The sequence below is a fragment of the Drosophila simulans genome, chromosome 3R, assembly GCF_016746395.2.
Source record: "Drosophila simulans strain w501 chromosome 3R, Prin_Dsim_3.1, whole genome shotgun sequence".
Classification (NCBI taxonomy): Eukaryota; Metazoa; Arthropoda; class Insecta; order Diptera; family Drosophilidae; genus Drosophila; species Drosophila simulans.
In genome coordinates, this window is record NC_052523.2 from 17,968,616 (window position 1) to 17,987,129 (window position 18,514).

General features: G+C 44.2%; 7 protein-coding genes across 8 annotated transcripts; 3 read left to right on the forward strand and 4 right to left on the reverse strand.

The window, feature by feature from the left end:
* Positions 1 to 766: 766 nt before the first annotated feature.
* Positions 767 to 1,234, reverse strand: LOC27208897. Its single transcript, XM_016184443.3, has 2 exons — positions 1,084 to 1,234; positions 767 to 1,024 (listed from the first exon to the last, which is right to left on the reverse strand). Exons 1-2 carry the CDS (start codon positions 1,159 to 1,161, stop codon positions 941 to 943), a joined length of 162 nt encoding a protein of 53 aa, XP_016035655.1. The 5' UTR covers positions 1,162 to 1,234; the 3' UTR covers positions 767 to 940.
* A 184-nt stretch (positions 1,235 to 1,418) lies between these two features.
* On the reverse strand, positions 1,419 to 1,716 carry LOC27208637. Its single transcript, XM_016184193.3, has 2 exons — positions 1,579 to 1,716; positions 1,419 to 1,524 (listed from the first exon to the last, which is right to left on the reverse strand). Exons 1-2 carry the CDS (start codon positions 1,714 to 1,716, stop codon positions 1,462 to 1,464), a joined length of 201 nt encoding a protein of 66 aa, XP_016035656.1. The 3' UTR covers positions 1,419 to 1,461.
* A 160-nt stretch (positions 1,717 to 1,876) lies between these two features.
* Positions 1,877 to 3,122, reverse strand: LOC27207842. 2 transcript variants are annotated; one of them, XM_039295014.2, is made up of 3 exons: positions 2,699 to 2,802; positions 2,080 to 2,645; positions 1,877 to 2,015 (listed from the first exon to the last, which is right to left on the reverse strand). In XM_039295014.2, exons 2-3 carry the CDS (start codon positions 2,248 to 2,250, stop codon positions 1,902 to 1,904), a joined length of 285 nt encoding a protein of 94 aa, XP_039150948.1. In that variant the 5' UTR covers positions 2,251 to 2,645; positions 2,699 to 2,802; the 3' UTR covers positions 1,877 to 1,901. The 2 variants fall into 2 exon arrangements, with proteins under 2 accessions (XP_039150948.1, XP_016035658.1); XM_016184410.3 differs by lacking the exon at positions 1,877 to 2,015 and having other exon boundaries at positions 2,326 to 2,645; positions 2,699 to 3,122.
* A 415-nt stretch (positions 3,123 to 3,537) lies between these two features.
* LOC6728994 lies at positions 3,538 to 4,282 on the reverse strand. The gene is made up of 3 exons (XM_016174958.2): positions 4,125 to 4,282; positions 3,820 to 4,062; positions 3,538 to 3,748 (listed from the first exon to the last, which is right to left on the reverse strand). The coding sequence occupies exons 1-3, from the start codon at positions 4,278 to 4,280 to the stop codon at positions 3,683 to 3,685; spliced, it is 465 nt and encodes a 154-aa protein (XP_016035659.2). The 5' UTR covers positions 4,281 to 4,282; the 3' UTR covers positions 3,538 to 3,682.
* A 905-nt stretch (positions 4,283 to 5,187) lies between these two features.
* On the forward strand, positions 5,188 to 9,573 carry LOC6728995 (endoplasmic reticulum aminopeptidase 1). Its single transcript, XM_002104280.4, has 6 exons — positions 5,188 to 5,788; positions 6,809 to 6,967; positions 7,027 to 7,501; positions 7,570 to 7,808; positions 7,884 to 9,129; positions 9,188 to 9,573. The coding sequence occupies exons 1-6, from the start codon at positions 5,310 to 5,312 to the stop codon at positions 9,497 to 9,499; spliced, it is 2,910 nt and encodes a 969-aa protein (XP_002104316.1). The 5' UTR covers positions 5,188 to 5,309; the 3' UTR covers positions 9,500 to 9,573.
* An 819-nt stretch (positions 9,574 to 10,392) lies between these two features.
* On the forward strand, positions 10,393 to 14,071 carry LOC6728996 (aminopeptidase N). The gene is made up of 5 exons (XM_002104281.3): positions 10,393 to 10,996; positions 11,297 to 11,452; positions 11,592 to 12,305; positions 12,481 to 13,708; positions 13,775 to 14,071. The coding sequence occupies exons 1-5, from the start codon at positions 10,446 to 10,448 to the stop codon at positions 14,009 to 14,011; spliced, it is 2,886 nt and encodes a 961-aa protein (XP_002104317.1). The 5' UTR covers positions 10,393 to 10,445; the 3' UTR covers positions 14,012 to 14,071.
* An 850-nt stretch (positions 14,072 to 14,921) lies between these two features.
* LOC6728997 (aminopeptidase N) lies at positions 14,922 to 18,346 on the forward strand. Its single transcript, XM_016177220.1, has 4 exons — positions 14,922 to 15,775; positions 16,000 to 16,477; positions 16,536 to 16,774; positions 16,835 to 18,346. The coding sequence occupies exons 1-4, from the start codon at positions 15,081 to 15,083 to the stop codon at positions 18,279 to 18,281; spliced, it is 2,859 nt and encodes a 952-aa protein (XP_016035660.1). The 5' UTR covers positions 14,922 to 15,080; the 3' UTR covers positions 18,282 to 18,346.
* The last annotated feature ends 168 nt before the right edge of the window (positions 18,347 to 18,514 follow it).

Below are 18,514 nucleotides of genomic sequence, written 5' to 3' on the forward strand. Positions count from 1 at the left end.
TGTTGGGAAACAAGGAGTTTCAAATGCAAAAATCGAAAAACCCGAAGAAATTCCTTGTATAAATATTCGATGCAGCCAGAAACACTCAACTATGAATGCGATTTCCATGTAGATCCTGGCGGCTTTGGCACGTGCGCCAAACAAACTATACAATAAATTTGCGAAAAAATAATCAATTTTTGACGGGGACAAAACAACACATAAAATCGGCAGATTGCGGTTAATGGTCGTTTAAGATCGCGTGAAAAGGGTCACCTATACTGCAGTTTTATGTGGCATACTTTTGGGGGGACGGCCATAAAAAATATATGCCTGCTTAAGTTGGCCATATTTTAATGGGTCTTTTCGGCCATTGTTGATCCAACTGCAGCACTCGTACATATGCATATATATTTATGTGTATGGAAAGTCGGGGCGTGACAACAACAAAGGAAGCGGCTAACACGCGCCAAGAAAGCCAAACAATCGCTGTCTAAACTCATTGTGTGCGCTTTGTGTGCACTGAAAGGGGAAAAAGGATCACTCGGAGACACTCGCTTCCACCATTCACCATCAATCCCATACCATGCGAACACATACTATAACAACCCATCGCCATCGTGTGTCAATGCAAATGTCTATGAGCAGAAAAAATCGCATTGATGCCGCTTTGTCGCATTGTCTGCTCAATGCTCAATGCTCAATGCTCAGATGTCTCGCTGTGTTTGTGGGCGGAAATATTGTTTGGTGGCAAACGTAAACGCTGGCAAACACAAGCAGCCGTACATAAGTCGATTGTGAGCAGCCAAACACTTCACTTCACTCTGTCGGTTGATGCGGCACTGCTTTATTATTATTGCCAGTCGAATGAATGTGTAAACAGATGAAAGGGTATGAGCTGGCAATATGAGGTAATGCAACAAAAGTTTCTGATTAGTGGCCCAAGACAAACGGCAAGTAATTACCACTGATCTCCCCTTTTGGGTGAACACTGACCCAGTTGGGTCAGGCACATCGTCGAGCAGCAATCCGCATGCGACTTACACTGGTAGTTAAAACATCATTAAAGAAATGGCATAGGTATCTAGTATTTTGGGAGCTTACACTTTCCCAATTCGGCTGACATATGGCAGTTGCAAGGCCCAATGAGCACAACAAGACTCCAAGTGGGGCAATCAACATCTTTACGTTTCCGAAGTTAAAACTAAACTGATGCTTTTGCCTTTTGTATTTAGCATATGTATGAACGGTGTCAGCGAAGGGCAGGCAATAGAATTGGGTACTATTGCTAGGCGACGTTATGAATAAGCAGACGAAGTGCTCATTAAATCTTCGTAGAGCTCAAACACTTTTTATTTAGGAATACACACTTTAAAAAGCCACAAGCACAAACATTTTTATGAACACTCTAAAATTAATATTACCACTCTATTAAATCGTTTTCAATATATCAAACTCAAAGCTTAAGGTAGCCAATTTATTCTAACGACACTCTGCTGACACTTGAATGCACATTCGCGAGCAGCAATCCCCATGCATCCGACACTATGGATCAAATATACATAATTTAAGTAACTTATTAAATATTGGCGGACTTACATATCCTCCACTTCGCTGACAATAACGGCCAGCCCTCATAGTCCTGATAGTCGTGGAACTGGAAGTGGACTCCGGATTCTGGAGCCCAACCACAAAGCCCAGAATAGAGATTAAAAACGCCAGTCGGGCAATCAACATCCTCGTGCTGGCAAAGTTTAAAGTTAAGTGTCGTTTTTAACTGGCAGTTTAGCTATTAATATGGAACGTGCTACGGTTTAATTTTATTAGCCAAGTCAGCAGTGCTCATCAAGTAAAAGATTTTAAATGTAAATAACATATTTTTATTATAAAATACTTTTAGGGGACAATCATTGGTATACAACTTAGGTAATGCATCGATAAATACGTTTCAGGCATCTTAGGCTGCAACAATGCTCTGCTAACGTGCACTTATTTCTAAACTGCACACATTTATCGGCCCAGCCAAGTCGTTGAATCTAGTGGCATATATAAGTAATTATACAAGGAATATTTAAATTTAATTAAAGTTCTGTTTATTACTTGCGTTAGATTTGTAGACAACGGCAGCACATCGGTGGCATTTCTGGAGAGAAACGGGTAAAAGTCATCCATGCCATAGGGTATGTGTGGCACGATCTGATGAGTAGGAAAAGCGATGGCCATGCCCAAAAGCATCCGAATAACAATATTGAATGCAGCACTAAGCTTCATTTTCTATTTGAAATTCTCTTGGAATTGCAGAACTCTTTTATACCATTCCACCGCCAATAATTAAAAAACAGAACGTCGTTATCGGCAATGTAATTACAGTTTGTTTGGCCAAAACAGTTTCGGATTGAATAACAAAGTTTCTAGCTGGCAAAGAGTCGGTGGCTAAAGTCAACAACTGGCGGACTCTGCCACACACTCTGCACGGAATCGGCAGCCACCATGTTTCGATAGTCGGCTACTCCGCGGAACAGGCTGAGAAACATGTTGGTGAACATGGTAACCTCATCCTGATTGAGAGGATTCAGCTGCTGCTGCAGCGGTGGCTTAGATATCAGTGGCAGCTTAGCATCCTTTCCAGATGAGTCCTTGCCAGCGGGCAGAGCCTCTATTTGAGACTAAATAAGTAAAGGAATGGAAAAAGGTATTTCTTAACTTGAAATGCACTTACAGCAAACACTAAAAGGACCAACAATATGGCTAACATCATCACTTCAAATCGACTTCTAACTGAAAGTGAACTAAGTATCAAAGTTGGCAGGAGCATGGCTTTTAAACTCCACAATTATTGCCCCTCCGACCCAGACGCAATTATCAATTGGAATTGTTGGACATGCTCCTCTGTTTGCCCAAGTCAAGAAGTCGGGTTACATTTGGGTCAAGACGTCCGAGATAATTGGGAATTGCCGATGTCAATATTTAATGTCAACGCATCAGAAACGATACACATAGCAGATATAGAACGAGATATGGGTAGAATAACATGACCTATGTTGAACAATCAGCGTTTAAGTACCGTTGAGGTGTGCCCTCTGAATTATTTGTTCTGGACTTAAGTAGGTTAAGGTTATTTTAAGTGTTTGCCATATATGTTCTCCTTCTGTTCTTATTGTTAAAGAAATATTTATTCCTTTGAATAGATAAGCAGATAAAAAACTGAATAGTTTTCCAGCCTATAAAAATCATAAGAATAATTATTCTTCCTTAACTGTACATATATTCTATATATTTTTATTATAAAAACCCAGATTCCCCAAGATATGAACAGCCTTGACATCAAATTGATCCACAACTAACCTTTGGGATTATGGAAATAACCCCATTTATCAGTTCAGTACTGGGAATTTTTGCAATGTAGCTATCAATTGTAAGCTGCTTACTGACAGTTCAAGATTAAGCAAAACAATGAGTATTTATTTATTTATTTATTTATTTTGATATTGTGACCAAACTATATACAAGTTCTCAGCATGGTTAAATCCTTTTTCTATTAATTACTGAACGGAATGTACAGCTGTTGTGACCCATTTATTTGAGATTGAATAGCAAAAATAACATTATTTCCAATGAATATATAAAGGGCCGCGCCTCAAGTGAATCTAAATTAATTTGGTAATTAGCTGTCTGTCACGTTGCCTCGTTGCTATGAATTACTTCAGGTGACACATCTGTGCATATATGAGTGACATCGCAAATTGCAGCATTCTTCACCTCGGGAGCACTGAAAAACAAGTACATACGCATGAATATTGGCGGTGAAAGTTTCTCAAATTGATAAGAAGGTAAACTTACGGGTTCACCAACATTGCGGCATTTTGCGGGCGAATCAATCTTAAAAACAACATTCGATGGTTCTGACTCACTAGGTAGACCAATAACTTTCACCTCATCATTGAATGAACTAGCTGATTGTCTTTTGATACTTTGAAATTCATCGGCACTCAAATAAGTTTTTTTAAGACGGTGCGCCGGATAGCCACAACGTGAGCCGTAGGTTAAGCATTTTCCGCTGCAGCAATCTGAATGCATATTGCACTGGAATTTAGAAAATATCAGTAATTGGTATCTAGGATCTAGGATCCATACACAAAACTTACATTTCCAAAGACTGGGCTACATTTTTGGCCATTAACATCCACATTGCTCAGGATAAAGAACAAAAGACACAATCCAATGATCGTAGAAATCGACGACATCTTCTCGCTGGCAAAGTGAAGCCTCAACTGACTCAATCTGCTTTTAGACCGCCACATATAAGGGATCTCGATTTTGCGAGAACGAAACGAAGAGACAATGAAAACAGTGAGTAAATAGTACAGAGGTATTGTGACTACCAGATACCGTCTAATATGCATTCCAGTTTATTTTTTAAGAGTCCAGTACTAATGACAGTTTGAAATATGCGTAAGCACGGAGGTGAAAATATAAATCAATATTTACTATAAAAGGTGCTTAGTCTTCCGTTTATATTAGGGGTACTCTTGATAGTAGGTTAATCATTTCGGATATGATAAATAGGTTGGTCTAAATAAGTAACACTTAGAACCATTCTTAGGAGCAATTAAACTCTCCATGTCTACATATTACTAACAATTATTAATAATGGCTGCATTGAAAATGAAAGTAATATAATGAAATACTGTTGCACTGCAAGAAACTGGTGATCGTTATCTAAACACCCTAGGGGGTTGCAGTAATATGTCGGTTTTAATCATCAGTATACTTAAAACCATTCTCTAAAAATAAAAAACTAATAAAGATTTCTAAACCATTTTTATTTCCATATAATAATGGCTTTGTTGAAAACAAAAATAGTTTATTAAAATACTGCAGATCTGCCAAAAACTGGTGATCGTGCACTAAACACACTTAGGGGTTGATTTGGGGGTGTCCTCCCAGGATGGTACGAGTATACCCCTGGGGTATATATACCTCTACCACCTGCTGTACCGAAAGAGTGCGTTTTGGTGGAAAGCCCGCATTCGGGGTGTGTGCTGTTTGTGTGCCAAGGACCGCACCGTGACCTGCTCAATGCCGCTCCCTCGAGTGTTCGCAACTCACTCCAAGCGAATCGAGTTGTTTGCCCACTTACGAGTATGAGTATATGTGAGTATTCTCTTATACAAGGTTCCCATCGATCAGTCTTCCCGCTTATCTAATCGGGTATGGTGAGGCTTTAGCTATAACCGCCGGTATGCTCGTCGCCGTCGCTCAGTTGAGTTGCGGTTGCCAGGGCGCGAACAGATACAGTTTTCGATCCGATCCACGAATTTCGTATCACCATGATTACGCCGCCGTCGGGAGTGGCGGGAGTGTTGGTGACCCTGGCCCTGCTGGCCAGCGGATCTATGGGTGAAAGAGAGCGATCCTTGCGACTGCCCAACGCCACCTATCCGTTATTCTACCAACTGCACATATCCAGTGATATTCACAAGGGCCAACTGCTCTTCAGCGGAAATGCTACCATTGACGTAGCCATCCGGCAGTCGACGAACGAGATAGTGCTGCACGCCAAAAACCTAACCGATATTCAGATTACTGTTCACCGGTTGGCGGCCGAAGGATCCGTGATCGTGGACGATCTAACACATACACTGCATCCCACTGCTGCCTTGCTCATCATTCACCCGACTGTAAATTACCAGGCCTTCGTGGAGGGACAACAATATCGTCTGGAGATTCTCTACACGGCTATTATGACATCGCGTCCCGCCGGACTTTACTACATGGATTATCGGGATGAGGAGAACAATCACACCGTGTAAGCCTTTTATCTTTCGTAGCAACGTAGCAAAACAAAATCCTCAAGTTGACTTTGTTAAATTTAGAAAATATCTTTTCTTTTGTGTCGCTACCGCCTTTTTTTAGAACTACCAGCTACTGCTTATCATAAAGTGCGATAACCTTTAGGAAAGCTGGATATCTTATCCGCTTTTAAACTTTTTAAAAACTATATAAATTCTATTGAAAGAAAGACCCAGTAGTAAGCACGCGCTTATTTTGATTATAAGTGAGCCAATCTTACATAACCAGCAGATAGATCCGGCGTGCATTTTGTGCCGGGGACTTCGATTTGCTTACGCTCTCACTTTTATTTTGTTATTATTTTCATTTGTTTGGTATTGCCTTTTAATTACTTTGCTGGCGTAGACAACGCTCTGGGACTTTATCGCTATCAGACGTACATATATGTATTTATATGGTAGATGCTCATCGCACATATGGCAAAGTCGGTTGATCCGGACGCGTCACCTGGGTGACGATGTACGCAATGGCTTTTCTCAATGGGGGGATTCTTTATAAAGGGGAATGACTGTGCCAGCAATAAGGAGTCGCATCTTATCAGTGCGAGGTTGATAATGAAACGACAACATAAACGAACGGTATTTGATACGCCAGTATTTGTTTTAGAGCGCCTAAGTCCCCGATTTGTTTTGATTCAGATTGGGCAACATATTCGCATGACCCACGACTTTCGGTTGAAAATAACGAGACTCGATTGTTCCGTGGAAGTGAGAGCAGGTTCTCCATGTGATTGATCATTCCGGCAGCCGCAGGCTGTGACTGGTTTTTTATTAAGCGTTCAATGATCCGAAAATGGGATTGGGAATTTTGGACTGAAGCGATTTGGTTTTAATTATCATTTCTATGCAGACAGCAGACGTTAATTGCTCTTGGCAACAAGTACAATAGTACTTGGACGTATGCTATAATTTCTATTCATGTTTTGATTTCATTTTACTCGCAGACCTATTGACCCAATTCAATATTAATCTTACAGATACGTAGCCGCCACGCAATGCGAGCCAACATATGGTCGTCTAATCTTTCCCTGCTACGATGAGCCGGGCTTTAAGTCAAACTTTAGCATTAAGATAACCCACGGGAGCAGTCATTCCGCCATATCCAATATGCCAGTCAAGGAAGTACTAGCTCACGGGTATGTTCATATGTTATTATATTTTTCAATCACTATTAACCTCTTGTATTTATATGCAGTGACTTGAAAACTACCTCATTTCACACAACCCCACCGATTTCAACCTACCTTGTGGCTTTTGTCATCTCCGATTTCGGGAGCATATCTGAGACGTATCGTGGGATCACTCAAAGCATATATACCTCGCCAACTTCCAAGGAAAAAGGTCAAGTTGCACTGAAAAATGCTGTGCGAACAGTGGCTGCACTCGAGGATTATTTTGGGGTTTCCTATCCTTTGCCAAAATTGGATCACGTGGCGCTTAAGAAAAACTACGGAGCAGCCATGGAGAACTGGGGTCTAATTACCTATAAGGAAGTTAATTTGCTTAAAAACATTTCGTCGGATGGATACAAACGAAAGTTGGACATGATCACCCAGAACCACGAGATCGCACACCAGTGGTTCGGCAACTTGGTGTCCCCGGAATGGTGGACATACACTTGGATGAATGAGGGATTCGCCACTTATTTTAGCTATGTGATAACTGATTTGGTAAGTAGAGCATTATGATTATTATAGTTTACGTTCCCTTTTCATAAAACTATCCCGCTTCCTTTCAGATCTACCCCAATGAAAAAATGATGGACATGTTTATGACCCACGAGGCAGATAGTGCCTACAGCTACAACAGCTTCTTTGATGTCCATCCAATGTCCCATTACGTGGAGGGTGAAAAGGACATCATGGGTGTATTCGACATCATATCCTATAAGCGAGCTGCATGCGTGATCAAGATGTTTCATCACGCCTTTCGTCAGAAGCTCTTCGTGCGTGGTATCAGTCACTTTCTGGAGAAATAGTAAGTTTTTCAAAATGACCTCTCGAACTGGTCAATTGGAATTCATGGGTCAAGGTGCTCTGCTCTTTCGCCCAGTCGTTATAGCGTGGCCAATGAGCTGAACCTCTTCGATGCCCTGCAATCGGAGCTCCAGGATGATGAGTACTTTTCGCTGCAGCCGTGGGCGTCCCGAATAAGTGAGATTATGCTCTCGTGGACGCATAGCGAATGGTTGCCCATTTTGGTGGTCACTCGTAACTACGAGAACAACACCATCACGTTTAGCCAGCGATCAGTTCACATGAAGGATGAGCTATGGTGGATACCAATCAATTTTGCCACCACACAGTCGCCCAACTTCGAGGACACCCAAGTGGATATGTTTATGCCACCCGAACCACAGTACACAGTATCACTGGAGGATCTGAAGATCCAGGTCAGCGGCAGGGATTGGATAATGGTGAATAAGCAGCACACCGGTTTCTATCTCGTCCGCTACGATACAGATAATCTAATGGCCATTGCCAGACAGCTGCAGACGAATCACTCGGTCATCCATCCAATAAATCGACTTGGTCTCTTTCGAGATCTGGGTCCCCTGATCGAGCATAATGAAATCGAGCAGGTGGAAGTGGTGTTCGAGTTGCTAAAGTACCTTGAGTTTGAGGAGGATGTGCTGACTTGGAACCAGTTGCAAGATACGATAGATTGCCTAACACGAAACTTGCATGGCACCTCCTCCCAGAGCCTCTTCAATGAGTTTGTGCGCCGCCTGGTTGGCCCGACATTTCGGCGAGTTTACGTGGAACACGGTGTAAATTTAGCTGAAGATGGGATGTCCCATGGGATTCTGGAAATCGCCTGCTCTGCGGATCTCCCGGAGTGCCTGGAATACACACGTCGCCTGGCTAAGGAGCATATAATCGATAAAATTTATTTTAAAGATGGATCGGACTACCATGCCATAATCGATTCCGTGTTATGCATGGGAGTGCGGTATCTAAGCGATCAGGACTTCCAAAGGATAATTGATATGATGCAGGAAATAGATCGCGGTTCGGTGTACTATGATGACATTATATATGCCCTCCGGTGCACGCAGAGTCATCGGCATCTGTTATACTATCTGGAAGGTCTGATGGGTGAAAACTCCACCCATATGGTACTTTCCGAATTCGAAGATTTGATGTATCTCCTCTACATATACAAGTCGAATCTGGCCTCTCGTCCAGTAATCTGGCAGTATATCGAGCGCAACTACAAGGTGCTCTGTCGAGCACCAAACTTTATGGAGCACTTTAAACAGCTCGCTGGATTTGTGCCCAGACATCAGAGATCACATGTAAATAGGATGTCTATTTTATATCCTAATCGTTTTGTTCAAATATATTTATTTTCAGTTTGAGAGGCTACGCCAGACGATTGCGAGCCACATGATGCAGGAGGGTCTTAATTCGAACCAAACGCTGATCGAGGCCAATTCTCCGCTAGTGGGCAAAAAGATGAAGATCACCGAAAATTTCCAGGACAAGTTCGAGCAGCAGATCCACAAATGGCTGCTCAATGAGCTACCTCAGGCGTCCAGCAGGAGTGATGCCCTTTTGTCCGCCTCCCTCAGCGCGGCCAATGGGTCAAGTCGTCCTCAAGGAGTCCTAAAGGAGGCGACTAGGGTGTTGCGCAGTGCGTTACGAATAGTAGATATGTATAGGTGACCAGACTTTTGGTCTAACTAGGTACCACTTAAGTACAAGCTTAATTACGAATAAATTAATTCTTTCAAAACAAAGCAATCGAGTCAATTCATTCAACAGCCAAGAGCTTTTCAACATGAACTAAATGAACCTACAGTCGTAATCGATTTGTCTAAAACGCCTCCGTGGGGAATTGATAAGCATGTATAAAACACAAAAGTCATCGATAATAAAAAAACCGGTCAAATGACTATAACTTTTTTACGCAAAGACTAGTAATGGGTATTTCTGGCAATTTAAAAGCAATTTGAAAAATGATTAACAATTTTGGACTTTTAAGAATAGTCAATAAATCGTATAAAAATATAAAAAACTGAACAGAGCAATTACTTAAGTTTGCTACTTTATGTACAATAATTACTGAATATTTAAGCATACAAATTGAAATATTTAACATTTAGCACCTCGTAAAATTAATTGATACTTATTACCGTTTTTCACGAGTATTTATGACTGTTTTGATTATAGAGCTATAACAACTTGCACTTTTTCGTACTTTTAGATTCTTACTCGTCCCAGACGAAGCCATAATTCAAAAATTTACTGCTCCTAATGATGAAATTAAAAATACGAATTTGATTAACAAAAAGGTTTGTTATCCTGCTTAATTATGACGATCGTAACGCTACTGAATCACTTAAATGTTAGCGAGGGGACTTTTTGCACTATTGAGTACCATCTTCAAAACTCTCGCAGACTAATTGTTTTACAGCCCAATCATACTTCACATTTGACTTGTCCCAGTGCACTCTGGGCCAATAACCGTGGCTTTGCTGGTTTTATCGAGAATTGCGCAACAATCTTTATGGCGATCGATGTTGAGGATTAGATATGACCAAGTCCATAAAAAAGCCGTGGCCAAGCGGCGGCCGCTCAATATCAAAGTGTCTTTCACCGAGCAGCCAACATGGCACGGTGGCTGCTTAACTCGTTTTCGCTGATCCTGCTCCTGGCAGTGGGCAGCCTGCAGGCGCGCCTGATCCTTCCCTTATCCCCGGACGATGGACAGCTGGAGACCAAGGGAGCAGCCCTCTTTGCCGCTCCCCGCGTGGATGATAATAGTGCCGGCAATTACCGACTGCCGAATACAACGGAACCGGAGTCCTACAACGTGGAACTCTGGACCAATGTCCATAATGGCGATACCCAATTCACTGGCACCGTCAATATCGATATCCGGGTTTTGAGCGAGACATCGAATATTACGCTTCACTACCGCCAGACGTCGAATTTTGAAGCCACGATTATCAGCCGGGATGTGGCCACGCCCACGGCAATTCCACTCACTGTTACCCCCGAGTTGCAGCGCGAATTCCTCGTCCTTACGCGGACCACCGCTGGTGAGGCATTTGGAGCCAACACCAACTGGACCATCACCATCAACTACACTGGCATCCACCGATCTGATATGGGCGGTTTCTACATCTCCAGCTATACAGACGATGATGGCAAACAGCAGTAAGTGGATCTTTTAAGAAAATTATAATTATTTACAAGCAAAGCTATATCCGAAATAGAAAATTATACTTGGTTAGACTTTTAATAGATTAGGTAATAAATTTCAAAAGTACAAAAGCTTATCGTGCTATTAATGACAAATGTACCTGATTGAGTACTTGCGGCTAGTTTCATTTCTTATCAAGAGACACAATTTAGCTTATCTTTATAATCTGTTATTAGTACGATAAGACGCGCTTACCAAATAAAGATTAATTATCGGTTTAACTGAGACGGAATGCATATTACAACTTCTTTCAGCTTCCTGGCCACCACGCAATTCGAGAGCACAAATGCCCGTCACGCGTTTCCCTGTTACGACGAGCCTGCCCGTAGAGCCAACTTTACGATTACCATCCACCATGATCCTTCCTACACTGCCATCAGCAATATGCCAGTAAACACCGCTGCCAGCAGGTATGATATATGAAAATATCTACAAGCATAGAGGAAATATTACTTATTCGCAGTGTTGACAATGCTAGATACATTTGCAATCGAAACTTTTCATATAGGACGATACACATGTTAACTTACTGACGGTTTCGCCTTCCAGCTCGGGTGTCACTGCTTTCCAGACGACGCCTAAGATGTCCACCTACCTGGTGGCCTTTATCGTCTCCGATTTTGAGTCCACCACCGGAGAACTAAATGGCATCCGCCAGCGGGTTTTCTCGCGCAAGGGAAAGCAGGATCAGCAGGAATGGGCCCTTTGGTCCGGATTGGTTGTGGAGTCCAGTCTGGCTAGCTACTTTGGAGTTCCCTTCGCACTGCCCAAGCTGGATCAAGCTGGCATACCGGACTTCTCTGCCGGTGCCATGGAGAACTGGGGTCTGGCCACCTACCGTGAGCAGTACATGTGGTGGAACAAGCAGAACTCCACGATCAACCTGAAGACGAACATTGCCAATATCATTGGACACGAGTACGCGCACATGTGGTTCGGCGATCTGGTATCCGTCAAATGGTGGACCTATCTGTGGCTCAAGGAGGGCTTTGCTACCCTCTTCTCGTACGAATCGAACGATATCGCTTTCCCACTGTGGGACACCTATCAGATCTTCCACGTGAGCGACTACAACAGCGCTCTGATTAACGACGCCCTGGCCTCGGCCGTTCCCATGACGCACTACGTCCAGACCCCAACGGAGATCTCCAACCGATACAACACCTTCTCGTATGCCAAGCCCGCCAGTGTTCTGTACATGTTCAAGAACGCCTGGACGGACAAGGTATTCCGCACTGGATTGAACAAATACCTGACTAAGAAGTGAGTACCCCGCATTACTTAAATAACCTTTTGTATGAATGTATGAATATAGAATTTTGAGTAATCAAAAGTTCTGAAATATTTTAAGAACTATATACTCTTATATACTGGGCTTAGAAGCCCTCATTTTAATTTGAACAGCTATCTGACATTGTTATTATCTCCTTTCACTCAGCAAATATACTTCCTGCGACGAATGGGATCTATTTGCATCCTTCCAGGAGTCGGCCGACGAATTGGGCTTTAAGCTGCCCGCCAGTGTGGACGACATCTTCAGCAGCTGGTCCCACCAGGCTGGTTATCCCCTTCTCACAGTGACCCGTAATTACAATGCCGGCACTATAACGATCACCCAGAAGCGTTATGTGGCGAACAACACTGATACAAATACCGCAACCTGGTATGTGCCACTAAACTTTGCCACTGCCAACAAGTACGATTATCGTGACACGAGTGCCACACATTACTTGCTTAATGTGACGGAGACCGTGATCTCGGATGTCGAGGCTTCCAGCGATGACTGGATAGTTGTGAATATCCAGAACTCCGGCTACTATCGCACCCTGTACGACACGCAGAACTATGGTCTAATTACGGCAGCTCTGAAGTCCCAGCCCTGGAGGTTCCATCCTCGTAACAGGGCACAACTGCTGTACGATACGTACATCTTTGTCAGCACCGATCGCCTGAGCCACAGCATCCTGCTGGAGCTGCTGGGTTACCTGACGAATGAGCAGCAGTATGCTCCTTGGTCCACTGCCAACACTATTCTGACCGTCTACGATCGTTACCTGCGTGGCGATGATTTGTACTACCACTTCCAAAATTTCGTGAAGCTCCTGATCGATCCTATCTTCGATCAAATCGGTGTAAACGAGATTCCCGGAGAGCATTATCTGAACAACTATCTGCGCATCGTGCTGGTCAGCTTGGCCTGCCAGGTGGGATCCAACGATTGCTATAACCAGTCGGCCAAGAAATTATCCGAGTACCTATACAATGGCACTGCCATTGAGGCCACTCTAAAGACTCAAGCCTACTGTGCGGGTCTACGATCGACTACCAATGACATCTATAGCAGAGTGCAGTCAGATTTGCTCAGTTCCTCAGACTCCACAGATCGCAGCCTGTTCATCTCCTCGTTGGGCTGCTCTGGAAGTACGAGCCAGCTGCTAGATTTCTTGAGACTTTCCCTGGACGCCGCCAATAGCTTGAGCTACTCGGAGCGCACTTCCCTGCTGAACTCGGCCTATTCCCGCAGTGAAATCGGTCTTACCGCTAGCTTGGAGTTCCTGGAGACCAACTGGGAGGCGTATGCCAAGCTTTCGGACTCTGCAAAGCCCCTGGATGCTGCCCTGCGTGGCATTGCCACCTATGTGGTCAGTGAGAAGCAAAAGACGAGGGTATGTTTTTTTAAATTTATAATTCAAAGCAAACTTTTAATTTACAATTTATTAATTATTTGACAGCTTAACGCTTTGGTGGATGTTGTGAAGGCTGAAGGACCGAGTTATATCAATGATGATCTGAGCACCACCATTGACTCCAGAATCACATCCAACTTCGCTTGGTTGGAAGTTAATCGTGATCCAGTGCTCAACTGGATCGAGGATTCCTTTAGGGAGAACGGCAGTCCCTCTCTGACCTCATCCATCACTACAATCCTGGTCAGTGCGATGGCTCTGCTACTGTTCAGGCTATATTAAGATAACTCACGTGGTCAAGTATTAAACATAAATTCAGTAAAGTGACGTAAATCAAAATAAGAGATTGTGTGTTCATCATCGATCGAAAATAGAACTGATTATACTGGGAATTTTCGGGCTGAATGGAGTCCCCTGGTGAGAGAAGTTCAAAGTTCGGCGGTTGGGAAACTGAATTGATCGGTTTATGGCTTGGTTGACACACTTCGCATTGGTCAATCTAATCGCGATTCTGGGAATGACATTGGCATCGATAAAGCACTGATAGTTGAGCTTAGTACGAAATTCGATTATCAAGTGGATATTTACAATGGCCTGAATGGTTTATGGAGTTCACGTGCTCATATCAGATTGTGATTGGCAACTTTCAAGAACAATAAGCCATTTTGTAGTTTTCAGTTTCTTAATCAATTTCAATGGTTTTGCCATTTATTAGAAGATGTCTGCCTGTTGCATAGTATCGCACATATTGCTTAGTAATTCCCTTTGGATTAATGGGCCTTTCCTTATCTCAAGAGCGAACTTGAACAGTCTATTATACCATAATAGTTAACTAGGCGTGTATATTTCACTTTCATATCAGCACATATGACAAGTACACGAGAACTTCAGTTTCAATTATTATTGTTCAAGATCTTGTTTCGTATAGAAATGATTGCTGTTTTCATTATTAGATAATATGCTGACATTCCTCTCATTAATTATAGTAATAGTGTTAAATAATTTTTAGAAGTGAGAGAAAACATTCTTTTATAATCAGCTAACAATATCAGATCAAGGTCAGTGCACTTGAGACTTTTATCAGGGCGTCTATCTTGAAATGCCCACACTTATTCGACATTATCTTAGACGTGATTGCTACTAACCCTGCAGAAAATACAAATTCATCAAAGGGTAGTACCATACTTGATTTACTACCCAATGTAGTTTATACCACAGTTCTTGGCTGGTAACGGCCATTCCAGGTAACAAGATTGGGGTAATCTTTATGCCTGCTCCCAGATAAGATGCACTGCCTCGCTTAAAAGTGGCTCCCCGGACTTTGGCAGTTTAGTCTTACCGCGTTTTCGCCATGAGTCGCGTGCAGATCGGCGGCATGTCCGTATTCTTGGTCCTTTTGCTGGCCATTTCCGCCACCCAGGCGGCTGTGGTTCGCCAATATCCGATCCTTGATAGCCTGCAACATCTGGAGAACCCCATGCAGCGATCGGTGGTTCCCTTCGCCGACGAGGATAACTACCGCCTGCCCAACGATACAATCCCGAGTCATTATGCCGTGTCCTTGAGCACAAATGTGCACACGGGAGACACCGTGTTCAATGGTACCGTGGCCATCACCTTAAGCGTTTTGAGCACCACCACAAAAATTGTGGTCCACGCCCGCCAGCTGGAGAACTTTACAGCCTCCATTATTCAGCAGGGAGTCACTGAAGCCGTGGCCCAGGAATTGACACACGAATATGAAACAGAGCGCGAGTTTCTTACCTTCAGCAAGACGGGACTAACTTTCCCCGAAGACACCACATGGATTCTTACAATCAACTACCAGGGACATCTGCGCACAGACAACGGAGGATTCTACTTGTCCACATATACGGATGAGGAGGGCAACACCAAGTACCTGGCCACCACCCAGTTCGAGTCCACTGACGCACGGCACGCCTTCCCCTGCTACGATGAACCCTCGAAGAGGGCGGAGTTCACCATCACCATTAAGCACGATCCGAGCTACAATGCCATCAGCAACATGCCAGTCGATACGAGCAGGTTGGTGATTTCATTACCATTACTTCAGTTCAAGTGCATTATTTTTAATTCATTTTGGCTACTTAATTTGGTTAAATTTCATTGGGTTTTAAAATCTTTATAATTATAAAAGTATGCCACTGTGTCTTTGTCGTCATAATTTTATGACAAAGATACGGTGTTATCAGTGCTTTACAAGCACAAGGTCTTTAGTGGATGCATAAATGAATTGTTATTTTTCACAGCACCTCTGGAGTCACCGTCTTCCAAAAGACTGTGAATATGCCATCCTACCTGGTGGCCTTTATTGTGTCCGAGTTTGTCTTCTCGGAGGGTGAGCTAAATGGCCTGCCACAGCGCGTCTTTTCCCGCAAGGGAACCGAGCATGAGCAGGAATGGGCTCTGACCACCGGAATGCTGGTGGAGAAGCGTCTGTCCGGCTACTTTGATGTTCCCTTCGCCCTGCCCAAGCTAGATCAGGCTGGTATCCCGGACTTCGCCGCCGGTGCCATGGAGAACTGGGGTCTGGCCACGTACCGTGAGGAGTACTTGTTGTACAACACGGAAAACTCAACCACCAGCACGCAGACCAACATAGCTACCATTGAGGCGCACGAGGATGCCCACATGTGGTTTGGTGATCTGGTGGCCATCGAGTGGTGGAGCTTCCTTTGGCTAAAGGAAGGTTTCGCCACCCTTTTCGAGAACTTGGCTGTGGACTTGGTAGGTTTATTTTCAAAAAACTGTCGGTTATTTATCTAATTTGTATTTTCGATTACAGGCCTATCCCGAGTGGGACATTTTCCAGACCTTCCACGCTGGATCGTACCAGAGCGCTCTGGTAAATGATGCCAGCGCCAATGCCCGTCCCATGAGCCACTTCGTCCAGAAGCCCTCGGAGATTGCCCTGCTCTACGATTCCGTTTCGTATGCTAAGGCCGGATCCGTTCTGGACATGTGGCGCCATGCCCTGACTAACACCGTTTTCCAGCGCGGCCTACACAACTATCTGGTCGACAAGTAGGTTTCAAGTTTTGGAGCCTACAACAATATCTAATATCTAATTCTTATTCTACCCAGTCAATTCACTGCTGCCAATCCCAGCAAGCTTTTCGAGGGCATTGCCAAAGCTGCCGTGGAGGAGAACTATGAAGTGAAAGCAACCGTGGACGAAATGATGGGTAGCTGGACAAACCAGGGAGGAGTTCCCTTGCTGACCGTGACTCGTAACTACGAGAACGGAAGCTTCACAGTTAAGCAGTCGGTGTACACCAACGACAAGGATTATACGAATGACAAGTTGTGGTATGTGCCCATTAACTACGCCGAATCGAATAATCCCGACTTCCGCGACACCGAGGCTACTCACTATCTCCTGAACCAATCCGAGATTACCATCTATTCTGGTTTGGACCAGACCAGCTGGTTGATTCTGAACAAAAAATCCACTGGTTACTACCGCGTGCTCTATGATACCCAAAACTATCAACTGATCACCAGCGCATTGACCACTCGTCCCCACAAGATCGATCCCAGGAACCGAGCCCAGTTGATTAACGATTTGTACCGCTTTGCCACTAGTGGCCGTGTGCCCCATGCCACTTTGCTGGAGCTGTTGACCTACTTGCCCCAGGAGAATCAGTACTCTCCCTGGTCCGCTACCAACACAGTGATCACCCTGCTCAACCGCTACCTGAGCGGAGATGCGGATTATGACAACTTCCAGTTCTACGTCCGTGAACTGGTGAGCCTGCAGTTCGACAAGTTCGGAGTGAATGACAACAAAGGTGACCACCATTTGGTGCCATTTACCCGCAATGTGCTGATTAACCTCGCTTGTCTGGCGGGTCTGGAGAACTGTCTGACGGAGACTACGGCCAAGTTGACGGCTCTGGTGGAGAAGGGAACTAAGATCGAGCCGAATCTGCAGTCGCAGGTTTACTGCAACGGTCTGAAGCAGGCCGATGACAAAACCTTTGACTTTGTGTTCAACAAGCTGCTGAACTCCACCGATCAGGCCGAGCGTCGTCTTCTGATCTCCGCCCTGGGCTGCTCCCAGAACACTGCCCAGCTGGAGAAGTTCGTGTCCAGCAGCATTGAGCCAGAGGGTTTGAGGGATCAGGAAAGGATCACGGTCCTGAGTCCGGTCTACTCCCGCGGCGAGGTGGGTCTGCTGGTCGCCATTGAGTTCCTGCAGAAGAACTGGGAGAAGTATGGTCAGCTGAATTCCGGCTTTGGTGGCGTTAACCCCCTGTACAGCGACATTGTGGGTATTTCCGCCTATACGGTCAACGACAAGCAGAAGGAAGCCTTGCAAGAGTTGGTGGACACTGTCAAGAATTCTGAGTATGTGCCCAGCACTCTGCAGGCTAGCGTGGATAGCAACGTGAATGCCAACTACGCGTGGCTGGCTTCCAACAGGGATCCCCTGATGACCTGGGTCGCCGGATTCCGCAGCGGCAGCTCCGCCCTGAACGCCTCCATTTTGGCAATCCTTGCCTGCCTTCTGGCCGCCAAACTGTTCTAAAACGTAGATCCTAAGTTAGTTATAGATTTACATCGTGCGCCCAATAAATTCCATTAATTCCCTAATACCATTGTTTGCTTTTGCTGGGAATTTACAATTCCCTTCATAGGTTTATGGTCGTGAATTGCCAGATCGAAATGGTCAGATAAGCGTGAGGATCTCATAAATTTGCTCTTTTGAAACGTAAAAAAAACTCTGTTCTTACGATCACAATGGAGCCATAAATACATGCG

Bases quoted from the DNA above. Each gene is read 5' to 3' on its own strand.
- LOC27207842 (XM_016184410.3), bottom strand. From the start codon at position 2,794: ATGCTCCTGCCAACTTTGATACTTAGTTCACTTTCAGTTAGAAGTCGA. The intron at 2,646-2,698 runs GTAAGTGCATTT...TTACTTATTTAG, and splicing joins TGGTCCTTTTAGTGTTTGCT to TCTCAAATAGAGGCTCTGCC.
- LOC27208637 (XM_016184193.3), bottom strand. From the start codon at position 1,716: ATGTTGATTGCCCGACTGGCGTTTTTAATCTCTATTCTGGGCTTTGTG. The intron at 1,525-1,578 runs GTAAGTCCGCCA...TTTGATCCATAG, and splicing joins GTCAGCGAAGTGGAGGATAT to TGTCGGATGCATGGGGATTG.
- LOC6728995 (XM_002104280.4), top strand. From the start codon at position 5,310: ATGATTACGCCGCCGTCGGGAGTGGCGGGAGTGTTGGTGACCCTGGCC. The intron at 7,502-7,569 runs GTAAGTAGAGCA...GCTTCCTTTCAG, and splicing joins GCTATGTGATAACTGATTTG to ATCTACCCCAATGAAAAAAT. The intron at 9,130-9,187 runs GTAAATAGGATG...ATTTATTTTCAG, and splicing joins CCAGACATCAGAGATCACAT to TTTGAGAGGCTACGCCAGAC.
- LOC27208897 (XM_016184443.3), bottom strand. From the start codon at position 1,161: ATGTTGATTGCCCCACTTGGAGTCTTGTTGTGCTCATTGGGCCTTGCA. The intron at 1,025-1,083 runs GTAAGCTCCCAA...TTTAACTACCAG, and splicing joins GTCAGCCGAATTGGGAAAGT to TGTAAGTCGCATGCGGATTG.
- LOC6728996 (XM_002104281.3), top strand. From the start codon at position 10,446: ATGGCACGGTGGCTGCTTAACTCGTTTTCGCTGATCCTGCTCCTGGCA. The intron at 11,453-11,591 runs GTATGATATATG...TTCGCCTTCCAG, and splicing joins GTAAACACCGCTGCCAGCAG to CTCGGGTGTCACTGCTTTCC. The intron at 13,709-13,774 runs GTATGTTTTTTT...ATTATTTGACAG, and splicing joins GTGAGAAGCAAAAGACGAGG to CTTAACGCTTTGGTGGATGT.
- LOC6728994 (XM_016174958.2), bottom strand. From the start codon at position 4,280: ATGTGGCGGTCTAAAAGCAGATTGAGTCAGTTGAGGCTTCACTTTGCC. The intron at 4,063-4,124 runs GTAAGTTTTGTG...TCTAAATTCCAG, and splicing joins GTAGCCCAGTCTTTGGAAAT to TGCAATATGCATTCAGATTG. The intron at 3,749-3,819 runs GTAAGTTTACCT...CTTGTTTTTCAG, and splicing joins GCCGCAATGTTGGTGAACCC to TGCTCCCGAGGTGAAGAATG.
- LOC6728997 (XM_016177220.1), top strand. From the start codon at position 15,081: ATGAGTCGCGTGCAGATCGGCGGCATGTCCGTATTCTTGGTCCTTTTG. The intron at 16,478-16,535 runs GTAGGTTTATTT...TTTCGATTACAG, and splicing joins AGAACTTGGCTGTGGACTTG to GCCTATCCCGAGTGGGACAT. The intron at 16,775-16,834 runs GTAGGTTTCAAG...TATTCTACCCAG, and splicing joins CACAACTATCTGGTCGACAA to TCAATTCACTGCTGCCAATC.